Source organism: Rhinopithecus bieti, unplaced genomic scaffold, assembly GCF_001698545.2.
Source record: "Rhinopithecus bieti isolate Rb0 unplaced genomic scaffold, ASM169854v2 scaffold_2254, whole genome shotgun sequence".
Classification (NCBI taxonomy): domain Eukaryota; kingdom Metazoa; phylum Chordata; class Mammalia; order Primates; family Cercopithecidae; genus Rhinopithecus; species Rhinopithecus bieti.
In genome coordinates this window covers 3547352-3559313 of record NW_016803982.1, presented here as the reverse complement: position 1 = coordinate 3559313, position 11962 = coordinate 3547352, and the positions used below count along the sequence as shown (strand labels likewise).

Genomic DNA, 11962 nt, shown 5'->3' with positions numbered 1-11962 from the left:
ATGGGGTTTTCTAAATATACAATCATGTCATCTGCAAACAGGTACAATTTGACTTCTTCTTTTCCTAATGGAATACCCTTTATTTCTTTCTCTTGCCTGACTGCCCTAGCCAGAACTTCCAACACTATGTTGAATAGGAGTGGTGAGAGAGGGCATCCCTGTCTTGTGCCAGTTTTCAAAGGGAATGCTTCCAGTTTTTGGCCATTCAGTATGATATTGGCTGTGGGTTTGTCATAAATAGCTCTCATTATTTTGAGATACATCCCATCAATACCGAATTTATTGAGAGTTTTTAGCATGAAGGGCTGTTGAATTTTGTCAAAGGCTTTTTCTGCATCTATTGAGATAATCATGTGGTTTTTGTCTTTGGTTCTGTTTATATGCTGCATTACGTTTACTGATTTGATGCACACCTACTCACTGTGTCCTCACATGGCAGAAGGGGTGAGGGAGTCCATCTTTTTTTTTTTTTTTTTTTTGATACAGAGTCTTGCTCTGTCACCCAGGCTGGAGTCCAGTGGTGCAATCTTGGCTCACTGCAACTTCCGCCTCCCAGGTTCAAGCGATTCTTCTGTCTCAACCTCCAGAGTAGCTGGGATTACAGGCACATGCCACCACGCCCAGCTAATTTTTTGTATTTTTAGTAGAGACGGGGTTTCACCACGTTGGCCAGGCTGGTCTAGAATTCCTGACCTCGTGATCCACCCGCCTTGGCCTCCCAAAGTGCTGGGATTACAGGCGTGAGGGAGTCTGTCTTTTATAAGGGTGCTGATTTCATTTATGAGAGCTCAGTCCTCATGACTAACCACCTACCAAAGGCCTCACTTCCACATCTGATCACATTGGGGATGAAGACCTCAACATCTTTTGCAGAGGACAGAAACATTCTGTCTATAGTACCATTGACTTTCTGCTATGGAAGATGAAGACAGTTCTCTTTTGTCGTATTATACCCCGATACACACTTCAGTGTTTATACTGTGCCAAGGAAAACAGTGTTCACAGCTGAGCCATATGGTACATTACAGTTTTCCTTTCTCGTATAACCTTTTGTTCCCCCGGAGTTAGCAATTGACTTTTTTTTTTTTTTTTTTTAGAGACAGAGTTTTCCCACATTGCCCAGGTTGGCCTCCAAGACTGGAGCTCAAGAATCTCCCTGCCAGCCGGGCTCGGTGGCTCAAGCCTGTAATCCCAGCACTTTGGGAGGCCGAGACGGGCGGATCACGAGGTCAGGAGATCGAGACCATCCTGGCTAATACGGTGAAACCCCGTCTCTACTAAAAAAATACAAAAAAGTAGCCGGGCGCGGTGCCAGGCGCCTGCAGTCCCAGCTACTCCGGAGGCTGAGGCAGGAGAATGGTGGGAACCCGGGAGGCGGAGCTTGCAGTGAGCTGAGATCCGGCCACTGCACTCCAGCCTGGGCGACAGAGCGATTCTCCGTCTCAAAAAAAAAAAAAAAAAAAAAAAAAAGAATCTCCCTGCCTTGGCCTCCAAAAGTGCTGGGATTACAGGCGTGAGCTACCACGCCTGGCCAGTAATTGACTCTTTTGCTAAAACTAATTTTTTCTTCAAACTCTTTGACAAAGTCATCAATATTAAGCAATATACCTTTACTACTTTCGATTTTGTTTTTAAAGGAATTCCTTCTGGAGTCTTCTATCCTGAACTTGTTGCTTTCTAGGCCAGCTGCATTTCTGTGTTTCTGAAACTTCCATTGTTTATAAAACACCATAATCCTGGTGTTTGCTCCTTTTGTACTCTGTATTTCCAGTATCTGGAAACCATGTCTTTTTTCTTGGCTTGTTTCCTCATTCAGGGCTGTGTATCTTCTAGTAGTGATGTGAAAAGAGGGTTCGTGAAAGTTACATGTTTTTGAGACTATATGTCTGAAAAGGTCTTTAGTGTTCTTCAGACTTCATGGAAAACATTTTCCCTAAGAATGTTAAAGGTATTGCTCCCTTATCATTTTGCCTCTTATGCTGCCGTTACTTTAAAATGGTGCCATTTTGATCCTTGATCCTTTTTCTGTAAATTTTGTTCTGTCTTGAAAATCTCTTTCTTGAAGATCTCTTTCTCCCTAGTACTCTCAAACTGTGCATTAATGTACTTTGATGGGATCATTTTTGTTAATTATGTAGGTGTTCCATAGGCCTTTCAGTCTGAAAATTCACATGTTTTAGTTATCGGGGCTTTCTTTGTATTTCTTTTCTTTCTTTTTCCTTTTTCTTTTTTTTTAAGACAGAGTCTTGGTCTGTCGTCCAGGCTGGAGTGCAATGTTCTGATCTTGACTCACTGCAACCTCTGCCTCCCAGGTCCAGGTGATTCTCCTGCCTCAGCCTCCTGAGTAGCTGGAATTGCAGGCATCTGTCACCATGCCCGGCTAATTTTTGTATTTTTAGTAGAGACGGGGTTTCACCATGTTAGCCAGGCTGATCTTGAACTCCTTTCTGGCCTCATGTGATCCGCCCTCCTCAGCCTCCCAAAGTGCTGGGATTATAGGCATGAGCCACCGTGCCTGGCCTCAAGTTTTTATTTCTGATAGCTTTTTCATGTTCTCTAATGTTTCTTATTGATTGATTGATTGAGACAGGGTCTTGCTTTGTTGCCCAGGCTGGAGTGCAGTGGGTGCAATCACGGCTCATTGCAGCCTTAACTTCCTGGGCTCAAATGATCCTCCTGCCTCAACCTCCCAAGTAGCTGGGATTACAGGCACAAGACAGTGTGCCCGGCTAATTTTTAAATATACTTTTTTGTAGAGACAGGGTTTTGCTATGTGCCCATGTTGGTCTCAAACTCTTGGGCTCAAGTGATTTGCTTTCAGCTTCCTAAAATGCTAGGATTACAGGTGTGAGTACATGGCACCTGGCCGTGTCTGTTTGTTTCTGAGACAGGGTCTTGCCCTGGAGTGCAGGCTGGAGTGCAATGGTACAATCTCGGCTCATTGCAGCCTTGACCTCCTGGGCTCAAGCGATCCTCCACCTCAGACTGCCATGTTTCCTTTATAAATGATATTTTATTCCTGTTTTTATATGTATTATAATACCTTATTTCTCTTAGATTATTAATAGCAAGTGTTTTGTTCTGGTGTTTGCTCTCTTCTGCTCTCTGCATGAGGAGTGCTCATCCTGGTTGTTTGGATTTTTATCTTTCATGTTGGGAACTTTTGTCAAAGTTTTGGTGTTTGACTATCAGTCCATACTTAAAAATGAGGAACTGGCCTGGTGCGGTGGCTCACGCCTGTAATCCCAGCACTTTGGAAAGCCGAGGTGCGTGGATCACCTGAGGTCAGGTGTTCGAGACCAGCCTGACCAACATGGTGAAACCCCATCTCTACTAAAAATACAAAAATTAGCTTGGCGTGGTGGTACACGCCTGTAATCCCAGCTACTCAGGAGGCTGAGGCAGGAGGACTGGTTGAACTGGGGAGGTAGAGGTTGCAGTGAGTGGAGATTGCACGACTGCACTTCTGGGCGACAGAGTGAGACTCAGTCTCAAAAATAAGTAAATAAAAAAAAAAAAAAAAAAAAGAGGAACTTAAGGATCAGGAACAGTGGCTCATGCCTCTAATCCCAGCACTTTGGGAGGCCGAGGTGGGCAGATCACTTGAGGTCAGGAGGTCGAGACCAGCTTGGCCAACATGGTGAAACCCCGTCTCTATTAAAAACACACAAAAAATAGCCAGGTGTGGTGGCACCTGCCTGTAATCTCAGCTACTTGAGAGGCACAAGAATCACTTGAGCCCAGGAGGCAGAGGTTGCAGTGAGCTGAGATTATACCGCTACACTCCAGCCTGGGCAACAGATCAAGACTCTGTCTCTAAATAAATAAAAATGAGGAACTTAACAATCAATAGAGAGTTGTGTGTGGAATTGATGGGCCTCATACTAAGGTTATCAGATGGGGGCCCACGAGCTTCACCAGAGGATCACCACGTATCAGTGTCTGTAGGCTTGTTCTCCTGGGCTCTTCTGTTTTTCAGAGAGGTATCCTGTGCTCTCCAGCTTTGGGGGATTAGACCTGGCTTCCAGCATTCTAGAAGCCAAGGCTAGGAGGAACTGGGGAAATCTCATTATTCCATACCTGGACTTTCACTCAGCCCCTTTTTCAGCTTTTGACTAACTACTCGCCTTCACTGTGTTTTGCCTCCACAAAGTGAAAGCTTTTTTGGGTTCCATTTCTCCAGGGAGTTTCTTCCTTTGCCCTTTTGGAATGGGGCAGGTTAAGGTCTAAGTGCTCTTTATAGAGAATTTTTTTCTCTTTTTTTTTGTTTTTTGAGACAGAGTCTCACTATTGCTTAGGCTGGAGTGCAGTGGTGTGATCTCAACTCACTGCAGCTTCGACCTCTAGGGCTCAGGTGATCCTCCTGCTTCAGCCTCCCAAGTAGCTGGGACTATGAGCACATGCCACCATGCCCAGATAATTTTTTGTATTTTTTACAGAGCTCAAGGAATCCACCCACCTTGACCTCTCAAAGTACTGGGATTACAGGTGTGAATCACCACACCTGGCCTATACAGATTTTCAAACAATCCTTTTGTGCCTGGAATTGGTAGGTTCATGGTCTCACTGATTTCAGGAGTGAAGCTGCAGACCTTCGCTGTGAGTATTAAAGCTCTATAAAGGCAGCGCGTCTGGAGTTGTTTGTTCCTTCCGGTGGGTTCATGGTCTTGCTGGCCTCAGGAGTGAAGCTACAGACCCTCGCGGTGAGTGTTACAGTTCATAAAAGTGGCGTTTCCAGAATTGTTTGTTCCTTTCATCTGGAGTTGTTCATCCCTCCTGGTGGGTTTGTGGTCTGGCTGGCTTCAGGATTGAAGCTGCAAACCTTCGTGGTAAGTGTTACAGCTCATAAAGGCAGCGTGGCCCCAAAGATTAAGCAGCAGCATGAGTCATTGTAAAGAGCTAAAGAACAAAGCTTCCACTGTGTGGAAGGGGAACCCAGCGGGTTGCCACTGCTGGCTCAGGCAGCCTGCTTTCATTCCCTTGTCTGACCCCACCCACATCCTGCTGATTGGTCCATTTTACAGAGAGCTAGCCGATTGGTCTGTTTTGACAGGCTGCTGATTGGTGCATTTACAAACCTCGAGCTAGACACAGAGTGCTAATTGGTGCATTTACAATCCTTTAGCTAGACACAAAAGTTCTCCAAGTCCCCCCTAGATTAGCTAGACACAGAGCACTGATTGGTGCGGTTATAATCCTTTAGCTAGACACACAATGCTGATTGATGCTTTACAATCCTCTAGCTAGACGTAAAAGTTCTCCAAGTCCCCACCCAACTCAGGAGCCCAGCTGGCTTAGCCCAGTGGATCCCGCGCAGGGGCATTAGCAGAGCTGCCTGCCAGTCACTGCGCGTCTTCACTTCTCAGCCCTTGGGTGGTCAGTGAGACCTGGTGCCTGTGGAGCAGGGGGCGGTGCCCATCCAGGAGGCTCAGGCTTTGTGGGAGCCCCTGGTGGGGGCGGGGACTTGGGCGTGGCAGGCTGTAGGTCCCGAGCCCTGCCCCCTTGGGAGGCGGCTGAGGCCCCGCGAGAATTCGACCCTGGCTCAGGCAGGTCGGCAGTGCTGGGGGATCCGGCGGACCCTCGGGAGCTGCTGGCTAGGTGCCAAGCCCCTCACTGCCCCGGTGGGCAGCGCCGGCCTAGCCTGCGCCCACCCAGAACTCGTGCTGGCATTCGGGTGGTGCTGGCCCCCGAATGCCGTGCGCAGCCCCGGTTCTCACCGGTGCCTCTCCCTCCACACCTCCCTGCAAGCAGAGGGAGCCGGCTCCGTCCTCGGCCAGCCCAGAGAGGGGCTCCCACAGTGCAGCCGTGGTCTGAAGGGCTTCTCAAGTGCGCCAGAGGTGCCCAGGCCGAGGTGGTGCCGAGAGTGAGCCCGGGCTGCTAGCACATTGTTACCACTCACTTTTGTTCCAGCCCACTGGCCTGCGTTCAGAGGTACCAGGAACCTCTAGTTCCTCAGCTTTTCCAGAGTTCTGTGGTAGAATTAAGTTTGATACTTTTGGCCTGTTATGTTTCTCAGGTCCCGGGGCTGCAGGAAGTTAGTAACCAATGTTTTCACTTACTGATCCACTCTCCATTTTCCAGTGGTTTCTTAACATAAGGGATTGCTTCTTCTGTTATATCTGTTTCTGTGGATCTGTACTCCTCCCCTCTTCATTGTGGGTTTTAGAAAGAAAGCAGAGACAAATACTAATAATCTGCCATGTTATTTAGCAAACTTTATAAACTCTTTTTTTTTTTTTTTTTTTTTTGAGAAGGAGTCTCACTCTGTCACCCAGGCTGGAGTGCAGTGGCCAGATCTCAGCTCACTGCAAACTCCGCCTCCCGGGTTTACGCCATTCTCCTGCCTCAGCCTCCCGAGTAGCTGGGACTACAGGCGCCCGCCACCTCGCCCGGCTAGTTTTTTTTTTTTGTATTTTTTTAGTAGAGACGGGGTTTCACCGTGTTAGCCAGGATGGTCTCGATCTCCTGACCTCGTGATCCGCCCGCCTCGGCCTCCCAAAGTGCTGGGATTACAGGCTTGAGCCACCGCGCCCGGCCGGCAACTCTTTTTAAAATTATGAATGAGTATTGAATTTTATCAAATGCTTTCTCTGCATCTCTTGAGATGTTCAAAAGGCTTTTCTTTTCTCATCTGTTAATGAAGTGAACAATAATAACATGTTTTGTAATGTTAAATTGTCCTTGCTCTATTGCTGTAATTTTGTTTTGTGTTGTTTTTTCTTCAGAGACAAGGTCTAACTATGTTGCTCAGGCTGGGCTGAAACTCCTGGGCTCAAGTGATTCTTCTGCCTCCACCTCCCCAGTAGCTGAAAGACTGGTGTGCACCACCATGCTCGGCAGACATCATTTTTCAGTTTGCTGAAATTCAGAATTTTATGGAAATGTAAAATTGAGACTGCCCTATACTTTTCTTTCTTTTGTTTTTTTGAGACAGAGTCTCGCTCTGTTGCCCAGGCTGGAGTGCAGTGGCGCAGTCTTGGCTCACTGCAAGCTCCGCCTCCCCGGTTCACGCCATTCTCCTGCCTCAGCCTCCCAAGTAGCTGGGACTACAGGTGCCTGCCACCAAACCCGGCTAATTTTTTGTATTTTTAGTAGAGATGGGGTTTCACCGTGTTAACTAGGATGGTCTCTATCTCCTGACCTCATCATCCGCCAGCCTCGGCCTCCCAAAGTGCTGGGGTTACAGGCATGAGCCACCGTGCCTGGTCTTTTTTTTTTTTTTTTTTTAATGGAGTCTTGCTCTGTTGCCCAGACTACAATGCAATGGCACAATCTTGGCTCACTGCAACCTCCGCCTTCCTGGCCCAAGCGATTCTCCTGCCTCTGCCTCCCAAATAGCTGGGATAACAGGTGTCTGCCACCATGCCTGAGTAATTTTTATATTTTTAGTAGAGACAGGGTTTCACCATATTATTGGTCAGGCTGGTCTCAAACTCTTGACCTCAGGTGATGCACCCACCTCGGCCTCCCAAAGTGCTGGGATTACAGGCGTGAGCCACCGCAACCAGCGTATACTTTTCTTGTTTTTGCTGCCTTCGGTTTTTATGCTTTTTTCAGAAATGAATTGGGAAAAAATTATGTGGGAAACTTTCCCTCTTACTTTAATTTCTTGAACCGCTTGTATAAGATATGAATTATCTGTTTCTTCGGTTGGCATGGTGGCTCACACCTGTAATCCCAGCACTTTGGGAGGCTGAAGCAGGTAGATCACCTGAGGTCAGGAGTTCAAAACCAGCCTGGACAACATGGTGAAACCCCGTCTCTACTAAAAATGCAAAAAGTAGCTGGGCGTGGTGTTGCGCACCTGCAGTTCCAGAACCCAGGAGGCAGAGGTTGCAGTGAGTTGAGATTGTGCTGTTGCACTCCAGCCTGGGTGACAGAGCAAGACTCCTTCTGAAAAAAATAAGAAAAAAAAAAAAAGAATTATTCTTTATTTTTTTGAGGCAAGGTCTTGCTCTGTTGCCCAGGCTGGAGTGCAGTGGCATGACCTCAGCTCACTGCATCCTTTGCTTCCCAGGCTCCCAGGATCCTCCTGCCTCGGCCTCCCATGTAGCTGGGACTACAGGTACATGCCACCATGCCTGGCTAATTTTTGTATTTTTTGTAGTGATGGGGCTTTGGCATGTTGCCCAGGCTGGTCTCAGACTCCTGGGCTCAAGTGATCCTCCTGCCTCAGCCTCCCAAAATGCTGGGATTCCATGGGTGAGCCACTGTGAATTCACTGCCTTGAATAATCTGTTTCTTAAAGGTTTTTGTTAAAACTTGTTAGAAATTGTCTGTACAACTTGGGTGTGTACGTGTGTGTGTGTATCTGTCTTGACTACTAATGCAGTATATTTAATAACATAGGATCTTTTCAGATTTCCTAGCTTTCATTTATTGAATTACAGTACTTTTGATTACTTATGTTTATCTGGAATATTGTTCACATTATATGTTTTCAAATTTATTGCCATAAAGTTGATTTTAGCCTTCTCTTGTTTTTTTTTTTTTTGTACAGACAGGGTCTCCCTAAGTTGCCCAGGCTGGTCTAGAACTCCTGGGCGCAAGTGATCCTCCCACCTGGGCCTCCCAAAGTACTAACACTATAGGCATGAGCCAACTCTCCCAGCCTCAGAAGCTTTTCTAAACCCTTCCTAGGGGAATGGGGAGATAAGTAGGGGCCACTTAGGGAGTAAATGATTATGAAAACGGACATAGGCTTTTGCAAAAATAGGCAGTAGCCTGTCCGGACCAGGTACCAAGTTCCAGCCTCTTCTAGGTTTCACTCCTGTTGCCTGATAAGCTCCCCTGATAGATTAAAAAAATAAAAAAAAATAAAAAAAAAAAAAAAAAAAAAGGCTGGGGGCGGGGGCTCACACCTGTAATCCCAGCACTTTGGGAGGCCGAGGCGGGCGGATCACAAGGTCAGGAGACCGAGACCATCCTGGCTAACACAGTGAAACCCCGTCTCTACTAAAAATACAGAAAATTCCCACTGGCTGCTCTGAAAAGCCATCTTTGCATTGTTCCTCGTCCGCCTCCTTGCTCGCCGCAGCCGCCTCCGCCGCGCGCCTCCTCCGCCGCCGCGGACTCCGGCAGCTTTATCGCCAGAGTCCCTGAACTCTCGCTTTCTTTTTAAATCCCCTTCATCGGATCACCGGCGTGCCCCACCATGTCAGACGCAGCCGTAGACACCAGCTCCGAAATCACCACCAAGGACTTAAAGGAGAAGAAGGAAGTTGTGGAAGAGGCAGAAAATGGAAGAGACGCCCCTGCTAACGGGAATGCTAATGAGGAAAACGGGGAGCAAGAGGCTGACAATGAGGTAGACGAAGAAGAGGAAGAAGGTGGGGAGGAAGAGGAAGAGGAGGAAGAAGGTGATGGTGAGGAAGAGGATGGAGATGAAGATGAGGAAGCTGAGTCAGCTACGGGCAAGCGGGCAGCTGAAGATGATGAGGATGACGATGTTGATACCAAGAAGCAGAAGACCGACGAGGATGACTAGACAGCAAAAAAGGAAAAGTTAAACTAAAAAAAAAGGCCGCCGTGACCTATTCACCCTCCACTTCCCGTCTCAGAATCTAAACGTGGTCACCTTCGAGTAGAGAGGCCCGCCCGCCCACCGTGGGCAGTGCCACCCGCAGATGACACGCGCTCTCCACCACCCAACCCAAACCATGAGAATTTGCAACAGGGGAGGAAAAAAGAACCAAAACTTCCAAGGCCCTGCTTTTTTTCTTAAAAGTACTTTAAAAAGGAAATTTGTTTGTATTTTTTATTTACATTTTATATTTTTGTACATATTGTTAGGGTCAGCCATTTTTAATGATCTCGGATGACCAAACCAGCCTTCGGAGCGTTCTCTGTCCTACTTCTGACTTTACTTGTGGTGTGACCATGTTCATTATAATCTCAAAGGAGAAAAAAAACCTTGTAAAGCAAAAACGACAACAGAAAAACAATCTTATTCCGAGCATTCCAGTAACTTTTTTGTGTATGTACTTAGCTGTACTATAAGTAGTTGGTTTGTATGAGATGGTTAAAAAGGCCAAAGATAAAAGGTTTCTTTTTTTTCCTTTTTTGTCTATGAAGTTGCTGTTTATTTTTTTTTTTTTGGCCTGTTTGATGTATGTGTGAAACAATGTTGTCCAACAATAAACAGGAATTTTATTTTGCTGAGTTGTTCTAAAAAAAAAAAAAATACAAAAAATTTGCTGGGCATGGTGGCAGGTGCCTGTACTCCCAGCTACTAGGGAGACTGGGGCAGAAGAATGGCGTGAACCCGGGAGGCGGAGCTTGCAGTGAGCCGAAATCGCGCCACTGCACTCCAGCCTGGGAGACAACAACAACAACAACAACAAAACACCCGAGAGGGTTTTTATAACAATTGACTTCCCTTCTGGAGAATCTGCATTTCATTGGATAAGGGAGATTCAGGAAAAGCCCCTCTGTGCATTTGCTATTTCCCAAATGCCTTCAGCTTGAAGTAACCAGCAAACCAATTCAGCATATTTGGGCTGGTATTTTCTGGACTCGTGTCTATGAGGCAGTGCTTCTTCACATGCTGTTCAAGTCTTATTAAAATTTTTTTTAAATTTTTTTTATTTTTTATTTATTTATTTTTTGAGACGGAGTCTTGCTCTGTCGCCCAGGCTGGAGTGCAGTGGCCGGATCTCAGCTCACTGCAAGCTCCACCTCCCGGGTTCACGCCATTCTCCTGCCTCAGCCTCGCGAGTAGCTGGGACTGTAGGCGCCCACCACCTCACCCGGCTAGTTTTTTGTATTTTTTAGTAGAGACAGGGTTTCACCGTGTTAGCCAGGATGGTCTCGATCTCCTGACCTTGTGATCCGCCCGTCTCGGCCTCCCAAAGCGCTGGGATTACAGGCTTGAGCCACCGCGCCCGACCAAATCTTACTAAATTTTTGTCCATTAGATCTATCCATTTATGCTTCTGGTTGTGAATTTATCAATTACTTATGTAATTCTAATAATTTTTTTGTTTATTTCAGATGTCTGCAATTTGAGAAATATTATTTCTTTCTGATAAAATGTTCTTTTTTTATCATTAGATAATGATCTTCTTTATCCTAAGAATGTTTTTGCCCTACTCTCTATCTTGTTTGATATTAATTAATTCAGTCACTCACTCAGCAATACCTGTTGAGAACCTTTTTTTTTTTTCCGAGTGAGAGTTTCGCTCTTGTTGTCCAGGCTGGAGTGCAATGGCGTGATCTCAGCTCACTGAAACCTCCGCCTCCCAGGTTCAAGCGATTCTCCTGCCTCAGCCTCCCCAGTAGCTGGGATTACAGGCATGTACCACCACGCCTGGCTTATTTTGTATTTTTAGTAGAGATGGGGTTTCTCCATGTTGCCCAGGCTGGTCTTGAACTCCCGACCTCAGGTAATCTGCCTGTTTGGGCACCCAAAGTGCTGGGATTACAGGCATGAGCCACCGTGCCCGGCCTATTCTTTTTTTTTTTTTTTTTTTTTTTTAAAGATAGGGTCTCCCTGTGTTATCCAGGGTGGAGTACACTGGTGAGATCACGGCTCACTGCAGCCTTCAACTCTTGGGCTCAAGTGACCTCCCTGCCTCAGCCTTCTGAGTAGCTGAGACTACTGAGCTACTGAGTAGTCAGGCGCCACTGAGCCTGGCTGATGTATTTATTTATTTATTTGTTATGAGATGGAGTCTTGCTATGATACTCAGGCTGGTCTCAAACTACTGACCTCAAGTGATTCTACTGCCTTGGCCTCCCAAAGTGCTGTGATTAGGTGTGAGCCACCATGTCCAGCGAAGAACCTGTTCTATGCCAGTCACATCAAGAAACAAAACAGGCATCACCTGACTATATATATATATATATATATATATATATATGTATATGTATATATATATATTTTTTGGAGACGGAGTTTTGCTCTTACTGCCCAGGATGGAGTGCAATGGTGCTATCTCAGCTCACTGCAACCTCTGCCTCC

General features: G+C 46.4%; 2 protein-coding genes across 7 annotated transcripts in view; both read left to right on the top strand.

Moving 5' to 3' along the window:
• The window catches only part of CLYBL (citramalyl-CoA lyase), a 305257-nt gene that overhangs the window by 116728 nt on the left and 176567 nt on the right, over positions 1 to 11962 (top strand). The window lies entirely within an intron of this gene.
• On the top strand, positions 8971 to 10171 carry LOC108521877 (prothymosin alpha). Its single transcript, XM_017861891.1, has one exon. It carries the CDS (start codon positions 9155 to 9157, stop codon positions 9485 to 9487), a length of 333 nt encoding a protein of 110 aa, XP_017717380.1. The 5' UTR covers positions 8971 to 9154; the 3' UTR covers positions 9488 to 10171.